Genomic DNA, 20,767 nt, shown 5'->3' on the forward strand with positions numbered 1-20,767 from the left:
TCTCAGCGCTCATATAGCGTATGTGAAGCCTACCGACTGTGACAGCACAGGAAATTAATGTCTAAATGAACTGTGTGTTACAGGCACATTTCACTACGGGGCAAGCTGGTTTCTTATAAGGAACCATATGGTAATTATCAATATGCCATTAGCCTATTACTTGACTTTGAGGAACCATTTTGTAAAGATAATCTAGTGCCTAATTAAAAAGAAAGAAATGAGACTCAGGTTTAGGATGCCTCTGGTATTCTGAAAGGGCATTCAAAAGGACTTCAAAACTGAGATTTTTCATTCATGTATTTATTCCACAATCAAAATAAATCATAATTTAAAGCCGTAACATTTTGAAAAGGTAAAGGAGACTGTGTCACAGTGGCATTAATAAAACAACACTGGCCTAAAGTGCAACACTGAACAGGTGTATTCTGCTCCCGAGGTGGAATAAATACATAACAATTACACTTAAAATTTCACTAAAGATCTGGGAGGAGGCCAAGTAGCCCTTGGAAACAAACTGTCCAATGAACCAATGCAGGCTGCAGATAACTTTTCTTAACATTTTACTGCAAGAAGGAAAAACCCCCAAGGTGTCTACTAGCGCAACCCCCGTTTCATGCTCCTGGCCTTGGTTTCTTCCTTCCTTCCTCAATCACATCCCAATCCAGAAAGGCCTCTGCACCCCATGCTCAAAAACACCACTGTGAGTCCCCAAGGACCTCAGCACAGACTGCTGTCAATGAGTCTGTGCGACCTTCCTCCATCAGGAGCCTAAAGAGCAGCAGTATCTCTTTAAACAATGGTTTTAACTGTCCAATGAGCTCTGATGGACCATGTGCATTTCATAAACAAACCAAAATAGTGCCTTAGTATCTTCCTATTTCTCTGGGAAAATTTAAGTAAACCATTCAAGTAAAAAAGAAAATGTTTACAGAGCGGTGAAAAATGAAAATTCAATGGGTTTATGCCAAAAAGCAAACCAGTCCTCTGCAGCCTAACTCATTTGTTTCTGGGCCGCGAAGCCATGTAGAGAGCGATCAGGCAGTAGATGGTCCCCCCCAGCGTCAGCGCCACAGTGGTCCGGTAAAGCATTTGGTCAGGCAGGCCTCGTTTCAGGTGGATGGGCACACCGTCAGATTTCTGGAAAGCAAGAATTACCAAGGACATGGTTAATAATAAAAAGATTTTACAGTTTAGGCTAATAAAGAACAAATGTCTCTACTTTATAACCAATCCATCAACACACTGCAGTGGAAAAAGCCCTAATCCTCGGAATGCTCACAGAAATAGTGGTATACGTTTCCTTACACACGCAGCTACAGCCCTGTAAGGCCAAAGCCATTCTCCAAAACAGAGCCTCATGAACACGCATGCAACAGATTCCACACTTCTAAGAAATTCATCATATATTGCTTAATTAGGAAAGCAGCACGGGTGGATTTCTTTTAAAAGCAAAAGTAAGCCACAGCTAAATGACCACAGGCACAAGAAATGTTTGACTTCTGATCATTAGTCAATGATGTCTGAGCTCACCAGATCAATTAATAGGCTCTAGTCCATTTTGTATTCGGCTTCTTTCCATTAAGCTGTTAAACCCTTGTTTAAAAAAGAGACTCCAGGGCGCCTGGGTGGCTCAGTTGGTTAAGCGACTGCCTTCGGCTCAGGTCATGATCCTGGAGTCCTGGGATCGAGTCCCGCATCGGGCTCCCTGCTCAGCAGGGAGTCTGCTTCTCCCTCTGACCCTCCTCCGTCTCATGCTCTATCTCATTCTCTCTCTCAAATAAATAAATAAAAATCTTAAAAAAAAAAAAAAAAAAGAGACTCCATAGGGGCACCTGGGTGGCTCGTCGTTAAGCGTCTGCCTTCAGCTCGGGTCATGATCCCAGGGTCCTGGGATCGAGCCCCACATTGGGCTTCCTGCTGAGCAGGAAGCCTGCTTCTCCCTCTCCCTCTCCCCCTGCTTGTGTTCCCTCTCTCGCTGTGTCTCTGTCAAATAAATAAAATCTTTAAAAAAAAAAAAAGAGACTCCATAAAATGCTGAATCCATTATTTTGCACAGTCTCCAAACTCCCCCATAGTAACTCAAGACCCCAAATGCCCAATCAAGTCTTACTTATCGGATAAAAAGAGATTAAACTGACCAAAAGTCCCCAAGCCAGTCCTGAATCTGCACATATTTTTGAGGATGGGGAAGCTGCCTTCTAGCAACAGCAGGAACACACTCTGCCACTCCCACAGCACCTGATCTGCAGCTGGGTCACTGGCCTCTCCATTATCTGTACGTAGATTACCATTAATAATATTTTAAAATCCAATTCTGGCTTCTCTCTGTTGATCAGCAAACCCAAGAGAGCCTCCTCTACTTCTAACAACTCAGTGAATCTTAATATCAAGCAAGCAAAAAACAACCAGAAGAAAACTCATTGCCAAAATAACTTATTCTCTAGTGTCTGTTCTAGTGTCTTCTCTCACCTGGAAAAACTTCTGCAGCTCAGGAACTTTGTTTTTCCCAGCGTAATCATATACCGCAAAATCAGAACTCAGTTTGGTTGGTGTGGCAAATATGATAGGCGGTGCTTCTGTGGAAACCACAGGCCTTAATCCCTGTAAAAAAAAGGAAAATGTCAAGTTGAAAGCATGCCTGAGCTTACGAACAACCTTTCCATAAGCAGGCTGTCTGGAATCATGGAGGCAGTAATTCAACCACACCAGAAGAAAGGAAAGGCTCTCCAAGTCTGCATTACAAGGCCTTTAATTTTAAGATTTAAAGTCCTTAAACTTTCAACAAAATACATTAGTCCACTTTCCCACAGCAAACCCCATCAAGAAGAATTCCCTGACATTAAGATGGGGGTCGGGGGAGGAAGGGAAGCAAACAACCAACCACAAAAGCCCAATCTGGGCTTCCAGAAATAACTATTATGCCTATCTTCCTATTAAATCAGTAAAACATTTATAATCTATATGAACTTTTGGTTAGATTTCCAAAGAGACCTGGCTGTCCCTTTTCTCCTCTGGGTGAGCTGATGTACTAACCTGTTATCTCTAACTCCAGAGTAGACATCAGAAACTGTCCAGACACACAGTAAAGAAATATCTCAATCTGGAAGAGCCTGTAATGGTAAGAGACTTGTCTTTCAGGACCAGAAAACAAAACAAAACAATTAGAGTGATTAAACCTTCCAGCATTAACAAAGCTGTAAGTAAAACAGATATAGTAAAAATAAAGGAAACTCAGTGTTCTCATCTGTGACATGTATATAAAAGTACTGGGATCTACCCCTGAAAAGACTGCATGAGACACTACGTGCCTAAAGCAGCGGGCCTGCCACAGGCACACGGCACACAGTCAATAATATAAACCGAACGACATTGGGGGTTAACACAGGTTTGTGATTAGCAGCTCCCTGGGCCACATGGACAGAAGGACAAACACACAAGCTTAAAAAGAATCTAAAGGGGGAGAAAAATGAAGTACTGTCACAGGCTACAACAAGGATAACCCTTAAAACATGCCAAGTAAAAGAAGCTAGTCAAAAAGACCACATCTTATAGGACCCCATTCATATGCAAATCCAGAATAAGAAAATCTACACAGACAGAAAGTAGATCAGCAGCTGCCCAGGGCTAGGAGGTGAGCAACAGCGGGGTGGTAACTGCAGGGTACACGTTTCTTCTGGAGGTGACGAAAATGCTCAAAAATTAATGTGGCAGTGGTTACACAGTATCTATTAATACACTGAAAAACCACTGAGCTATACACTTTAAATGAGTGAATGTATGGTATGTAAATTGTATCTCAATAAAGCTACAAAAAAAAAAAAAAGAAGAAGAAGAACCACCTAAGGGGAAGTCTGGTTTTCTATCTGATGGAGTAAACCCACGTGGCAGGTATAGAGATGGTTCTCCAAAATAACCCGCAGATTAAGATATGAGCTAAGAGTTACAAACCAATAAAATCACATCCTTTTATATTAAATTCTAACTACAAAAAGTAAAAATTTAAAGTTAGGAAGTAGAGTTCAAGCTCAGCCTCTTTCATTTTACAGATGAAAAAGAAAATCCTTTGCTCAAATTAACAGAGTTGTCGGACCCCTGGTCCTTGATCTCTTCAAAGAAATAAAAACTTACATATAACTGACAAGACCTACTCTAAAGATCATATATTGAAAGCCTCAATGAGGGGCACCTGGGTGGCTCAGTTGTCAAGCGTCTGCCTTCGGCTCAGGTCATGGTCCCAGGGTCCTGGGATCGAGCCCCACATCAGGCTCCCTGCTCGCCAGGAAGCCTGCTTCTCCCTCTGCCACTCCCCCTGCTTGTGTTCCTGCTCTCACTTTCCCTGTCTCTGTCAAATAAATAAATAAAATCTTTAAAAAAAATAAATAAATAAATCTTTAAAAAAAAAGGGGGGGGTCGCCCGGGTGGCTCAGTCGTTAAGTGTCTGCCTTCAGCTCAGGTTACAATCCCAGGGTCCTGGGATCGAGCCCCACATCAGGCTCCCTGCTCACCAGGAAGCCTGCTTCTCCCTCTGCCACACCCCCGCTTGTGTTCCCTCTCTCGCTCGCTCTCTGTCAAATAAATAAATAAAATCTTTAAAAAAAAAAAAAAAAGAAAGAAAGAAAGCCTCAATAATACTCCCACCAGGGAAGCATTAAGATCAACAGGGCAACAAAAACACATTAAAGCAAACTTGGTTTTGGTCCAAGATGGCAGCACAGAAAGACTCTGAACTCACTTCCTCCAAGAACACACCAAATCTACACCTACACATAGAGAGCAATTCCTCCTGAAGAATTGAAGGCTGACTGAACAGCTTCTGCATAGCAAAGGACAGAGGGACCACACAGAGAACGGCAGGAGACAGAGACATGGTAACAACAGGAACCCCACCTTTTGCTAGGAACTGCAGTAGGGAGGGATAGCACTGACAGGCCCACACACAGATTCACCCAACCTGGGGGCAGGGCAAAAAAAACAGCCGTTTAAAAGGCAAATAGAGGGCACCCTGTAGCTCAGTCAGTTAAGTGACTGCCTTCGGCTCAGGTCATAATCCTGGAGTCCCGGGATCGAGTCCCTCGTCGGGGCTCCCTGCTCAGTGGGGAGTCTGCTTCTCCCTCTGACCCTCCCCCTCTTGTGCTCTCCCTCTCTCACTCTGTCTCAAGTAAATAAGATCTTAAAAAATAAAGTAAAATAAAATAAAAGGCAAACAGACTGTAAGTGAAGGAAGCCCCGTACACTAATGCTACAGCAACTGCTAAATAGTGGGAGACTTGCTGGAATTCTCTCTGGTTAGAAGGTGTTAGCAAGCACCACTGTTTACATTCCCCCTCTGCCTTGATAGTGCAGATGGGAGCAGGCATGCCAGCCAGCCTGCAGCCTCGGGCCCCTAACCCACACCAGCTCCAGCTGTCCCCCAGAGGTGTTCTCCACCACATGCACCTGCCTCAGCTCCAACCATCCCACCACGGCTGCCCCAGCACAGCACAAACCAGGACACCCCAGCCTGCACCAACTACAGCCCTTGCTATCTCACCAAGGTGGTCTGGGCACAAAACACCCTGGAACACCGCTGGCCCGCATCTGCTTCAGCAGCCATCCAGGGCACTTCCTATGCAGAGCATGCCAGCACATCCTGCCCCAGCTCTAGCCATCCCACTATGGTGTCCCAGGGTGGAGAGCCTGAGGACAACCCAGCCTGAGCCTGACCCAGCTCCTGCCATCCCACCAGGGCAGCGCTACACCCAAGCACCCCTGAACCACCTGGCCTGAACTTGCCCCAGCTCCCACCATCCCACAGGGCAGACCCAAAGAATGTGCCCTGAGCCTGTGCCCACTACAGCTCTAGCCAGCCAAAGCCACCAGACACATACAGTCTACAGAGGGGACACTCCTACACAAGGCCACTCCTTCAAGACTGGGGAAGGTTGCTGTTTCACCTAATTCATAGAAACAGAGAAAGACAAACAAAATGAGAAAAAGGAATATGCTCCAAAGAAAAGAACAAAACTTCAGAAAAAGAACTAAATAAAATGGAGATAAGCAATGACCTGATAAAGAGTTCAAAGCGATGGTTATAAAGATGCTCACTGGAGTTGAAAGAAAAGCGTAAGAGAACTCAACAAAGAGATAAAAAATATAAAAAAGAACCAGAGTTGAAGAATACAATAACTGAAATGAAAAACACCCTTAGAGAGAATCAACAGCAGATCAGAAGATGCAGATGAACAGATTAGCAATCTGGAAGACAGAAAGCACCCAAGCTGAACAGCAAAAACAAAGACAGGTTAAGGGACCCTCTAGAACAATGTCAAGCATACTAATATTCACATTATAGGGGTCCCAGGAGAAAAGAGGCAGAAAACTTATTTGAAGAAATAACAGCTGAAAATTTCCCTAACCTGGGAAAAGCAGACATCTAGGTCCAGGAAGCAGAGAGAGACCCAAACAAGATGAACAAAGAAGGTCCATACCAAGACGCACAACAACGAAAATGACAAGGATTAAAGACAGAATCTTAAAAGCAGCAAGAGATAAGGAACTAGTTATGTACAAGGAAAACCCCATGAGGCTATGGATTTTCCAGCAGAAACTGTGCAGGCCAGAAGACAGTGGCACAATATATTCAAAGCACTGAAAGGAAGAAACCTACAACCAAGAATGCTCTACCTGACAAGATTATCATTCAGAACTGAAGGACAAATAGGAGTTTCCCCAAACAAAAGTTAAAGGAGTTCATCACCACTTAACCAGACTTAGAAGAAATGTTAAAGGGACTTTAAGCAGAAAAAAAAAGGCCATGACTGGAAGAAAATTATGAAACAAAAAAACTTCACTGGTAAAAGCAAACGTATGATAAAGGTAGTAAATCAATCACTTATAAAACTAGTATGAAAGTTAGAAGATGAGTAAAATCAATTACATCTATAAAATTTTTTGAGATTCACAAAATAAAGATGTAAAATATCACATCATATACATATACATACATGGGGGAGGGTTTAATATGTAATGATTTTGGAATATGTTCAAACTTAAGCAACCATCAGCTTAATATAGACTGCTATATACTTATGATGTTATATATGAACCTTAAGCTAACCAGAAGCCAAAAACTTTATAATAAATCCACAAAAAAATAAAAAGAAAGGAATCCAAGTAAAACACTAAAGTCACCAATTACAAGGGAAGAGAGCCAGGAGAAAAAAGAGAAAAACGACAAAAACCACCAGAAAACAATCAACAAAATGGCACCTGTAAATTACTACTTTAAATGTAAATGATCTAAAAAAAAAATGGGGCACCTGAGTGGCTCAGTCAGTTAAGTGTCTGACTCTTGATCTCAGGGTCATGAGTGGAGCCTACTTAAAAAAAAAAAAAAAAAAAAAAGTAAATGGTCTAAATGCTCCAATCAAAAGACAAGGGTGATTCAGGGACGCCTGGGTGGCTCAGTCGGTTGGGCATCTGCCTTCGGCTCAGGTCATGATCCTAGGGTCATCGGTCCCACATCGGGCTCCTTGCTCAGTGGAAAGCCTGCTTCTCCCTCTGCCTGCCACTCCCTGTTTGTGCGCTCTTGCTCTCTCTCTCTGACAAATAAATAAAAACTAAAAATCTTAAAAAAAAAAAAAAAGACAAGGGTGACTCAATGAATAAAAAACAAGGGCATCCATATGTTGCCTATAAGAGGCTCTCTTCAGACCTAAAGACACGTATAAACTGAAAGTGAAAGGATCTAAAAAAAATATTCCATACAAATGAAAGCAAAAAGAAAGCTGGGATAGTAAAACTTTTATCAGACAAATTAGTCTTTAAAACAAAGACTGTAACAAGAGACAAAGAAAGGCATTTTATAAAGGGAATAATCCAACAAGAGGACACAACAATTGTAAATATCTATGCACCCAACATAGGAGCACCTAAATATACAAAGCAAATATTAACAGACACAAAGGAAGAAACGGAGAGTAATACAATAATAGTAGGAGGCTTTAACACCCCTTACATCAATGGACAGAAAATCCAGACATAAAGTCAATAAGGTAACAGTGGCTTTAAATAACATTAGACCAGGCAGACCTAGCAGATACATACAGAACATTCCATCCATAAGCGGCAGAATATACATACTTTTCAAGCACACCTGGAACATTCTCCAGGACAGATTACATGTTAGGCCACAAAACAAGTCTCAATAAATTTAAGAAGATGGAGCATCTTCTCCATTTACAGCAGTATGAACCTAGAAATCAATTCTAGGAAAAAAAACTAGAAAAAAACACAAACACATGGAGGTTAAACAACATGCTCCTAAACAATCCATGGATCAAGGAAGAAATCAAAGAGGAAATTTTAAAGATACACGGAGAGGGGTGCCTGGGTGGCTCAGTTGGTTAAGCAGCTGCCTTCGGCTCAGGTCATGATCCCAGGGTCCTGGGATCGAGCCCCACATCGGGCTCCCTGCTCGCCGGGGAGCCTGCTTCTCCCTCTCCCTCTGTCTGCCTCTCTGCCTACTTGTTCTCTCTCTCTGTCAAATAAATAAATAAAATCTTTAAAAAAAAAAAAAAAAAAAGATACAGGGAGAAATGAAAACGGAAACAATGGTTCAAAATCTTTGGGATGCAACAAAAGCAGAGGAAATTTATAGTAATACAGGCCTACCTCAAGAAACAAGAACAATCTCAACAACCTGACTTTACACCTAAAGGAACTAGAAAAAGAATGAAGAGCAAAGTTAGAAGAAAGAAGGAAATAATAAGGATTATAGTAGAAATAAATTAAATGGAGACTAAAAAAAAAAACCAATGAAACTAAGAACTGGTTCTTCAAAAAGATAAACAAAATTGATAAACCTTTAGCAAACTTATTAAGAAAAAAAGAGCTCAAACAAAATCACAAATGAAGGGGAAGTTACAACTAACACCACAGGATTATAAGAGACTACTATGAAAATTGTATGCCAACAAGTTGGACAACATAGAAGAAATGGATAAATTTCTAGAAACATACAATCTTCAAAGACTGAATCAGGAAGAAATAGCAAATCTGAGCAGACCAATTACTAGTAGAGAAAGCGAATCTTGTAATCAAAAAATTCCCAACAAACAAAAGTCCAGGACTACATGACTTCACAGGTAAAACCTATCAAACATTTAAAGAAGAGTTAATACCTGTCATTCTCAAACGATTCCAAAAAATAGAAGAGGAAGAAATTCTTCCAAATTCATTCTACGAGGCCAGCATTACCCTGATACCAAAACCAAATACAATACAAAAAAGAAAATTACAGGCCAATACCTCTGATGAATACAGATGCAAAAAATACTCAACAAAATTTAGCAAACTGAATTCAACAATACATTAAAAAGATCATTCACCATGATCAAGTGGGACTTATTCCAGGATGCAAGAATGGTTCAATATCCACAAATCTATCAACATGATACACAACATTAACAAAATGAAGGATAAAAATCACATGATTACCTCAATAGATGCAGAAAAAACATCTGACAAAATTCAACATCCATTTATGATAAAAACTCTCAACAAAGTGGGTTAAGAGGGAACATAGCTCAATATAATAAAGACCATATATGATAAATCCACCAGCTAACATCATACTCAATGGTGAAAAGTGAAAGCTTTTTCTCTAAGATCAGGAACAAAACAAGGATGTCCCTTCTCCCCACTTTTATTCAACACAGTACTGGAAGTCCTAGCCACAGCAATCAGACAAGAAAAAGAAATAAAAGGCATCCTAAGTGGTAAGAAAGAAGTAAAACTTTCACTATTTCCAGCTGACATGATACTACATATAAAAAAAACACTAAAGACTCCACCAAAAAAATATTAGAATACATGAATTCAATAAAGTCCCAGGATACAAAATATACAGAAATCTGTTGCATTTCGATATGCTAATAGTGAAGCAGCAGAAAGAGAAATTAAGAAAACAATCCCATTTACAACTACATCAAAAAGAATGAAATACCTAAGGAAAAAATTTAACCAAGGAGGTGAAAGACCTGTACTCTGAAAACTATTATGACAATGATGAAAGAAACTGAAGACAAAAATAAATCAAAAGATATACCATGCTCATTAACTGGAAGAATCAATACTGTTAAAATGCCCATACTACCCAAAGCAGCCTACAGATTCAATACAATCCCTATCAAAATACCAATAGCATTTTTCACAGAATAAGAAAAAAATAATCCTAAAATTTGTATGGAACCACAAAGATCCCAAATAGCCCAAGTAATCTTGAAAAAGAAGAAAAAAGCTGAAGTATCACAATCCCAGACTTCAAGATATACCAAAAGCTATAATAATCCAAACAGTATGGTACTAGCACCAAAATAAATATCAATGGAATAGAATAGAGAGCCCAGAAATAAAACCATTCTTTATATGGTCAATTAATCTACAACAAAGGAAACAAAAATACACAATGGGGAAAAGACAGTCTCTTCAATAAATGGTGCTGGTAAAACTAGACAGCTACATGCAGAAGAAGGAAACTGGGGGTGCCTGGGTGGCTCAGTCGCTTGAGTGCCCAACTCTTGGTTTTGGCTCAGGTCAGGATCTTGTGGTCGTGGGATCCAGCCCAACATCAGGCTCTGCATTCAGTGTGGAGTCTGCTCCAGATTCTCTCTCCCTCCCCTCCCACCCACTGCTTTCTCTCTAAATAAATTAACTTGGGGCACCTGGCTGGCTCAGTCAGCAGAGCATGTGACTTTTTTTTTTTTTTAAAGATTTTATTTATTTATTTGACAGAGAGAGAGACACACAGCAAGCGAGGGAACACAAGCAGGGAGAGTGGGAGAAGGAGAAGCAGGCCTCCCTCAAAGCAGGGAGCCGGACACGGGGCTCGATCCCAGAACCCTGGGATCATGACCTGAGCCGAAGGCAGGTGCTTAACAACTGAGCCACCCAGGCACCCCAGAGCATGTGACTCCTGATCTCAGGGTTATGAGTTCAAGCCCCATGTTGGGTATAGAGATTACTTTTAAAAATTAAAAAAAAAAAAAAAAGAGCTTTGGCTTTGGACTAGGAGACAAAGGTGCAACAGTCTTTGGTCGTCCTGAATCAGGGTTCATCCAACACCAGCCACCTCCACCATGCCACCTAAGTCCGACCCTAACAAGATCAAAGCTGTACTGTATACCTGAGGAGCTCCGGTGGGGAAGTTGGTGCCATGTCCCCCCAGCCTCGAAGATTGGCCCCCTGGGTCTGTCTCCAAAAAAGGTTGGTGATGACATCACCAAGGCAACTGGTGATTGGAAGGGTCTGAGGATTATAGTGAAAGTGACCATTCAAATTAGACAGGGCCAGAATGAAAAGGCACCTTCTGCCTCTGCCCTGATTATCAAAGCCCTCAAGGAACAGCCAAGAGACAAAAAGAAGCAAAAAAACATTAAGCACAGTGGAAATACCACTTTTGGTGAGATTGTCAACATTGCCTGACAGATGTGGCACCAATCTTTAGCCACAGAACCCTCTGGAACCATTGAAGAGATCATGGGGACTGCCCAGTTGGGCTGCAAATGTTGGTGGCCACCACCTCATGACATCACAGATGACATCAACAGTGGTGCAGTGGAATACCCAGCTAGTTAAGAATTACAAAGGAAAATACTTCAATAAAGGATCATTTGAACCCCCCCAAAAAACAAAACAAAACCCCCCAAAAATAAATTCAAATGGATTAAAAACCCAAATGTAAGACCTGAAATCATAAACTCCTAAGAAGAAAACATACACAGTCTCTTAGACATCAGCCTTATCAACATTCTTCTGAATCGGTCTCTTCAGGTAAGGGAAACAAAAGCAAAAATAAACAATTGGGACTACATCAAACTAAAAATCTTTCGCACAGTGAAGGAAACCAACAAAACAAAAAGGCAACCTACTGAATGGGAGAAGATTATGTGCAAATGATATATCCAATAAGGGGTTAATATACAAAATCTATAAAGAACTTATACATAACTCAATACCAAAAAAACAGATGTACAGAGGACCTGAACACACATTTTCCGAAGATGATTTACAGATGGCCAACAGACACATGAAAAGATGTTCAACATCACTAAGTATCAAGGAAATGCAAATCAAAACCACAACGAGAATGGCTAGTATCAAAAAGTCAAGAAATAACAAGTGTGCAGAGGATACAGAAAAAAGGCAACCCTCATGCACTGTTCATGGGAATATAAATTGGTGCAGCCATTATGGAAAACAGTATGGAGGTTCCTCAAAAAGTTAAAAATACAAATACCATACAAACCAGTAATTCTGCTTCTGGGTATTTACCCAAAGAAAACAAAAATATAGGGGGCGCCTGGGTGACTCAGATGGTTAAGCGTCTGCCTTCGGCTCAGGTCATGATCCCGGGGTCCTGGGATTGAGTCCCACATCAGGCTCCCTGTTCCTTGGGGAGCCTGCTTCTCCCTCTGCCTCTCTCTCTCTTATGAATAAATAAATATTAAAAAAAAGAAAGCAAAAATATCAATTCAAAAAGATATGTGCACCCCTATGTTTACTGCAGCATTATTTACAATAGCCAAGATATGGAAGCAACATAAGTGTCCATCAATATATGAATGGAGGGGCACCAGGGTGGCTTAGTCGTTAAGCGTCTGCCTTTGGCTCAGGTCATGATCCCAGAGCCCTGGGATCGGGCCCCACACTGGGCTCTCTGCTCAGCAGGGAGCCTGCTTCTCCCTCTCCCACTCCCCCTGCTTGTGTTCCCTCTCTCGCTATATCTCTCTAATAAGTAGGTAAAATCTTAAAAAAAAAAATAGAAGAATGGATAAAGAAGATGTGATATACACACACACACACACACACACACACACACACAGAGGAGTAATACTCAGCCATGAAAATAAGATTTGGCCACTGGCAACAACTTGGATGGACCTAGAGGGTATTATGCTAAGTGAAATAAGTCAGACAGAAAAAAAAAAACCCACCATTAATATTTCACTTATGTGTGGGATCTAAAAAATAAAACAAAAAATAGAAATAGACCCAGAAATACAGAGAACTGGTGGTTGCCAGAGGGGAGGGGGTGGGAGGATGAGGGGAAAGAGGTGAAGGAAATTAAAAGGTACAAACTTCCAGTTGTAAAATAAGTCAGGAGGATAAAAAGTACACCATACAGAATACAGTCAATAATGCTGTGAGGTGACAGATGATAACTACACTTATGTGGTGAGCATTTTGTAATGTATATATCACTATGTTGTAACCTGAAACTAATATAATATTGTAAATCAACTATACTTCAATTAACCCCCCCAAAAGTAAACTTCGTTTTTTTTTCTTTGACACAGTCCCACAAATGGGAATGAACCGTGGACTTTTTTCTGCACTGCATTCACTCATTGAGCATATATGACTGAGCCCTTACTCTATCCTGAAAATACACGATGAATAAGACAGATACAATCCCTGCCATTATGGATATTAACTGTTATGGAATAACAGCCACTAATTATGTGCTCGGCCTTTCTTATATGCCCAGCATCCTGTCAAGCATTTCACACACATCATCTCATTTAATCCTGCCAGCAACCCTACCAAGATGTTACTATTCCCATTTTATAGAGGAGAAAACTAGATCAGAGAGGGCAACTTGCCTAAGATCGTGTAGCAAAAAGGATGGCGTCTAGCGTCGAAACTCAGGCCCCTCTAAAATCCACAGCCTTGGGTTTTTAAGTATTCTACTACCTGCCCCCACTGCCCCTCTCAACTATTGCTTAAAGGCAACAATTGATTTAAAGAGAAAGTTTTATAAGTTGCTAGTCTAAATTTAATATATAATACACTCAGGTTCAGAAGGAGTTAGAGATGGGAAGAGAGGCCCTAACTACTGAGATACCAACGTTAGAAAGTATCTCTCTTTGAACTAAAGAATTTAACAGGCTCCTTTATTCTGTGAGCTTTGTATTTTCTCCTATAAGGATCATTTCCCCTTGAATGCAAAAATTTAAAAACTCTTTCTACCAAGCAGCTCCGAAAATGGTTTGAAGTTAAATTCTTGTTTTGACAGGACTAATGTGAGTGCATTTTTAGAAAGGATTATACCTAATCGCTCAGTGTTTGTACACCCATCAAGTGATTCAAAACTACAGCAAAGTTTTTGAACAATATCATCTGAAAAAAAGAGTATCAACCATCTTAATGGTTTTAAATAACTCTGTATTTCCATTTATAATACTGTAAGTTTGGAATATGGAATTTTAAAGTTACCAATAATCCCAGTATCTTATCCCATTAACTATTATAAGTTGTATATTCTCCTCCAATCTTTTTTTATAGGCGTATTTTAACATGTTTACAGTTGCAGTATAAAATTCTACATTCTAGGGGCACCTGGGCAGCTCAGTCGGTTAAGCCTCTGCCTTGGGCTCAGGTCATGATCCCAGGGTCCTGGATAGTGCCCCAAGTCCCTGCTCAGTGGGGAGCCTGCTTCTCCCTCTGCCTGCCACTCCCCCTGCTTATGCCGTCAAATAAATGGATAAAATTCTTTTAAAAAATAAAATAAAATTCTACATTCTGTTTTTATTTATAAGCATTTCTTTTCAGGATCCTACATAATCTTCATAAATAAATTTACTCTTCACATTAACCCTGTAAATGAGGTATTATCGTCCCATGTTACAGATTTTTTTTTTTTTTTTTTTCAGATTTTATTTGAGAGAGTGAGTGAGAGAGACAGAGGGAGAGCGTGCACGCGAGCATGGGGGGGGGGGAGAGGTCAGAGGGAGAAGCAGACTCCCCGCTAAGTGGGGAGCCCGATGCAGGACTCGATCCTGGGACTCTGGGATCATGACCTGAGGTGAAGGCAGACGCTTAACCGACTGAGCCACCCAGGCGCCCCCCATGTTACCGACGATTAAAACAAAGCTCAGAGATTCCATAAGAAAGATGGGATTCAAACCCACACATTTTTATTATACCATACAATCAATAATTCAGCTGTCCTGGCCCCACAGGTAAAAGGAATGGATATTAATCGCTTCTCAGCCTTTTGGCTAAGATCATGTATATGAATGGATATTCACCTATCTCTCATTAAATTTCCTAAGAATTAAAAGCAGTCAGTGCTTCCAGTGTTTCAAGGCAGCTAGACAGGACTGACACTGGGGTTCTCAAGAGTGGACTTGACCAGGAAGCTGTATTTACAGGAAGGTATCTAAAGCAAATCCCTTCACCTATGCCTCTTACAGGGTTGCGGCTGTCCCAATGTAGAAGAATTATGGGCCTCCCCATCTCAGTAACTGACAATAGCATCCTTCCAGGTTTTCAGGCCAAGATCCTTGGAATCTTTTTTTTTTTTTTAAGATTTTATTTGAGAGAGAGCGAGTGGGGGAGGAGGAGACAGAGGGAGAGGATCTCAGCAGACTCCTCACTGAATGCGAAGCCCTCTACAGCTCAATCTCACAACCCTGAGATCATCACCTGAGCCGAAATCAAGAGTCAGATGCTTAACGGACTGAGCCACCCAGGTGCCCAGAATCATTTTTAATACTGCTTACACACTGCAAATCCTTTTGGCTCTACTTTCAAAATACACTCAGCATCTGACCACTTCTCACCCATCTCCCCCAATCCACACTCTGGTCCAAACCCCTGGATTTTTATAACAGCCCCCCAACTGATCACCCTCCTTCCATTTCCACACTGGCTGCCCTGCAGTCTACTCTTAATGCAGTGACCAGTGATTGTAGATGTCACTACTCAGCTCAAACCTCTCCAAAAGCCTCCTCACACTGAGCAAAACCCAAAGTTCTTACAATGATTTCCACGGCCATGAGATGCACCCCTCAAACCCCACCACCCTACCACTTACATCATCCCCTTACTCTACACCCAGTCCCCTAGACAAGCCCTTTAAACCTCCCAGGCACCAGGCACTGTTCCCTCTACCTAGAATGCTCTTCTCTGGGTATCCACATGATTGGCACCCTCACCTCCTTCAGGTCTTTGCCCATGTGTCACCTTCTCAGCAAGACATTCCCTTACCACCCTTTTAAACTGCATGTCCTCCCCCTTACCCTGCTAACAACCTATAACCCGTTCCCGGTTTTTTTTCTCCACAGCACTTATAAGCACCTAACACACCAAATTTTACTTTGTTTACTTTGTCTCCCCCTACTGCAATGGAAGCCTCACAAAGGCGGGATTTTGGCATGTTTTGTTCACTGCTCTTACTTCCCAAGACTTAAAAAAGCAAAGAGCACATTCAGTAAATATCTGTTGAATGTATAAATAAGCTATAGCTTCACCACCATGTAGACTTAAATATTTCAGAACTAAAGTCATGTAAATCAAATCAGTAGCTGCTGGCAGAGCCCCCACATCTCCCACAAATGAGAAAACTAGTGAATACTGTTCTTAAAATAGTGGACTGCAGACCAAGTGGAAATCACAGGTTTTGCTTTTTAATACCAAATCTCTTAGCTATTTACACAATCACTACCTCTACAATTAAGAGCCATTCAACAGCAACCACATTCAGCGGCTGAGTTCTTCCTAATTTAGTTGCTCCAAAAAATTTTCTTAAGATTTTATTTTTAAGTAATAGCTACACCCAATGCAGGGCTCAAACTCACAACCTCAAGATCGGAGAGTCTCATGCTCCACCAAATGAGCCAGCCAGGTGCCCCTAGTTGCTCCAAATTTTTAAAGAGAAAAGTCAACTCGATTTTTTTCCCCTCGAAGTTCACTGGCCCAAGCTTCCCTTTTCTTCTACCTTTCAGGTTTGAGAAGGAGAGTGGAGAAATAAGAGAATTACATGATTTTTTTGTTTTAATTTTTAAATGATAGAATTTTTCAGTGCTCTGATCTGAATTCACTCTGATTTAGGGCTAGAAACAACTGTCAATCTGCAGCAACTCAAGTTCTACCTGCCAGCAAGATACCACCACCTCCATGTTTCCAGGACACAACACACTCCGCAGGTCCAAAATTCACACAGTTTCTCACAGACCTATTCAGGAGCTCCCTGTTTATAATGGAAGCACCACCACCCTCCCACTACCCAATCATCCTGGAGTCCTCCTTTCTCATCCCCCCAGTCTCCCGCATCAGTTGCTAAATCCTTATCCCCCAGACCTCTCTCCTTTCCCACTCAGAAGACGCTGAACTATTTTATGGGTTTAACAAGCATCCCTGGTACTGGTCTCTCCCAGTCATATTATCTTTTCAGGCATAGCTCTGTCATGATACTTGCTCCTCCATCATAAACCCTCCATGAAACTAAAGGTAAGAAGTACGCCCTTGTTTCAACCTCTGGACAAGACTCTACCACAACTTTCTCCATCAAGATGTTTTGAAAATTCCTGTTTCTCACAAAATTAAGTCCTACCATCCTACACCCTTCATGATCTATCTCCATCTACCACAGCTAAACTTACTACTCAATGATTCCCCAGTGATTTAAGAGGCACTAGAAATCTGAAGGGCCTACCTGTACCACATGCATCTCAGGGTCATCTCTGCTCTGAGAGCCAATTCAATTGCATATGTTTTAGTCTAAAATTTTACTTCCTCACTAAGTAACAAAACCTAGATTATGCTAAAATTCTATTAAATCTACAGAGCACCTGGGTGGCTCAGGTCATGATCCCAGAGTCCTGGGATCAAATGCCACATCGGGCTCCCTCCTCGGCGGGGAGGCCGCTTCTCCCTCTGCCTGCCGCTCCTCCTGCTTGTGCGCTCTAACAAATAAATAAAAAATAAAAGAACATCTACAACCACAAACAAATCAATTGTGATATATTCACACAATGAAATCCTACAAAGCAATAAAAGGAGCTACTAATACATGTAACATGAATGAACCTCAAAAATATTGACTGGGGGGAGGCCCTACACAAAAGAGTACTGTGTGGTTCCATTTACGTGAAATTCAAAAACAGCAAAACTATTAATTTATAACAGTCACAATAGGAAGGTAGACAGAGATAGGGAAGGGAACTTCCTAGGGGTGACGGAATGTCGATATGTTAACAGGGTATGGGTTACAGTGTATGCACTTGTCAAAACTCACTGAACTGCAACATTTAAGATCAGTGCACTGAAAAATACACTTCTATAGAAGCAAATATGATAGAAATGGCTATTCCCCTGTAATCTGCAAAAGAAATAAATCACTGTTGTTGACAACTCCTTCTTTAGACCTCACTACCAACTTGGCTTCAGTGACTCCACACTGGTTTCCCTTCTAATCCTGGTTTGTTCTTTTGATCAATGTTCCTCCTCCGGGCGCCTGGGTGGCTCAGTCGTTAAGCATCTGCCTTCGGCTCAGGTCATGATCTCAGGGCCCTCGGATCGAGCCCCACATCGGGCTCTCTGCTCGGCTGGAAGCCTGCGTCTCCCTCTACCACTCCCCCTAATTGTGTTCCTGCTTTCACTCTCTGTCAAATAAATAAAATCTTAAAAAAAAAAGTTCCTCCTCTACCCTCCCCTTCGTGTTTCTGTAGTCTAATCATATTCCCACCTTTCTTCCCTATATGCTCCCTGCGTGATCTCCCCACCACAGATTCTACTACCAACTATAGGCTGAAGACACCGAGACCTATTAAACTCTATATTCCTAAATCCAGCTACTACCAGACATGACATCATCACAAGTTCAACATTTATAAACCTGGATCCTTGCCCTATCTTAATTTTTTAATTTTTATTTATTTATTTATTTATTTATTTATTTCACACAGAGAGAGCACAAGCAGGGGAAGTGGCAGGCAGAGGGGGAGGGAGAAGCAGGCTCCCTACTGAGCAGAGAGCCCAGCGACGCAGGGCTCCAGGGCGACCTGGGATCATGACCTGAGCTGAAGCCAGACCCTCAACCGCTGAGCCACCCAGACGCCCTTATCTTAGTTAATATTAACAGCACATCTAGGGGCGCCTGGGTGGCTCAGTCGTTAAGCATCTGCCTTCGGCTCAGGTCATGATCCCAGGGTCCTGGGATCGAGCCCCGCATTGGGCTCCCTGCTTGACGGGAAGCCTGCTTCTCCCTCTACCATTCCCCCTGCTTGTGTTCCCTCTCTTGCTGTGTCCCTGTCAAATAAATAAATAAATAAAATCTTTAAAAAAAAAACACAAATATTAACAGCACATCTAATCTTAGACTGAAATCACTTTTTTAAAAGATTTTATTTGAGAAAGAGAGCAAGTGCACGAGCGGGGAGGGTGGGGTGGGCAGAGTGAGAGGCAGAAGACTCCCCGCTGAGCAGGGAGCCCGACTGGGGACTCGATCCCAGGACCCAGAGATCATGACCTGAAATTAAGTCAGACACTTAACCTACTGAGCCACCCAGGTGACTCTGAAATCTCTTAAAACATCGTCCCCACTTGGGCAAGTTGCTGTGTCCCCCAGAAAAAGGAGATAACAATAGAGCATCCTTTACACCCCACCTGGGATCCTTACTATTCGATTCCAGTTTTCCAACTGCATATTTCAGTTGCAAATATTTCCGACACTTCTCTGTGAGGATAAGGAACGAACATGATGGTATCTCACACTCAACTTCTGGAGAATAGCTACCACTTATCCAGTACCAACCATCTGCCAAAGACTACTAATGACGTGACACACACTTCATTTAACCTGTACTAAAGCTGCCCTAGATGAAACTAGGCTCACAATAAATTAAGTAACCTGATAAAGGTCATAAAAATAAAGTGGTAAAGCCAGGACATTAGCTCTGATGAAGAGTCTACAACTGAGGCTGAAACTCCCAACCAGCAAAATGAGTGAAATCAGAATACTTTTTAGACTCAAATGGCTGCAGCCAACCATGTTACAGCTGAGAAGCGTAAGGTCGTTCCACGTAACTGCCCAGATTCACCTGGACATTTGAAAGAGCCCTCAAGTCCCCCAATTCTGATCATACAGCCTCTCCGGCCCCTGTGGCTTCCCTCGGTGCTGTCATCCCAGCTCTCCGACCTCGTGCCTTGATGCGGCTTTTGGGCTACGCAGGGAGGTACCAATGGAGCACTGAGGAGACCAAAAGCGGAACCTCCTTAAAAAGGACAAAGCCGAACTTCAGACTCTTGGCAGGTCGCATTCTGGGCCACGCCGACCCCACAAGCCACCCCCCGACCCAGAAGCAACGAGCTCAGAGGTCACCTTGACCCCAGCTGAATGCCAGGACCAACTTCCGCGCCGGACCAGCCCCGCCGGGGAAGCAGCTACAGAATGAGCAGCCTTAACGCCGCTGCAAGCAGATGCGGAGAGGGGCCGGGAGGTGCGGGGCGAGCCAAACCCAACCGCAGGCAGAAATCCCGCCCGGCTCCGGCCTCACGACTGCCAGGCGCAGAGGCTCGGGCGACCACTTCTGTCCGAGACGGCCCGCCGCTACCAGTACCTGCGGGCTATAGGCGTCGGAAGCCCATGTTCCAGTCAACTTCTGCGTGAAGCCACTAAACTTGTAATACATGACGCCTGCTGTCCGGCTTCCCGCAGCCGCTACCTGCGCGACTGCCCCAGAGAAGGACCCTGCTTTCCCTGCCGTCGCTTTAAGTCTCAGCTCAAGGACCCTGCGCCAGGAGTCGGGCTGCCCGGAGATCGCCTAATTTATAACATGACGTCTTCAGCCATATCAGGGAACAAGAAGCCGGAGTGTCAGGGCCAAGAAGGCAAAAGACAGCTCTAGCAGAGCGCAGAAGGCCGCCGTAGCGGGGTCTGTAGGAAGCACGAAATTCTCGCCCCCCCCCCCCCCACGCACACATTTTGATTCGGGCAGTGCTG

The 20,767-nt window shown here is 42.5% G+C and overlaps 1 protein-coding gene across 1 annotated transcript; it reads right to left on the bottom strand.

Annotated features, from left to right (window-relative positions):
• Nucleotides 1–279: 279 nt before the first annotated feature.
• Nucleotides 280–20,549, bottom strand: COX7A2L (cytochrome c oxidase subunit 7A2 like). The gene is made up of 3 exons (XM_036074888.2): nucleotides 20,385–20,549; nucleotides 2,470–2,601; nucleotides 280–1,137 (listed from the first exon to the last, which is right to left on the bottom strand). Exons 1-3 carry the CDS (start codon nucleotides 20,454–20,456, stop codon nucleotides 997–999), a joined length of 345 nt encoding a protein of 114 aa, XP_035930781.1. The 5' UTR covers nucleotides 20,457–20,549; the 3' UTR covers nucleotides 280–996.
• Between the last annotated feature and the right edge of the window lie 218 nt (nucleotides 20,550–20,767).

This window comes from Halichoerus grypus, chromosome 10 (assembly GCF_964656455.1).
Source record: "Halichoerus grypus chromosome 10, mHalGry1.hap1.1, whole genome shotgun sequence".
Taxonomy (NCBI): Eukaryota; Metazoa; Chordata; class Mammalia; order Carnivora; family Phocidae; genus Halichoerus; species Halichoerus grypus.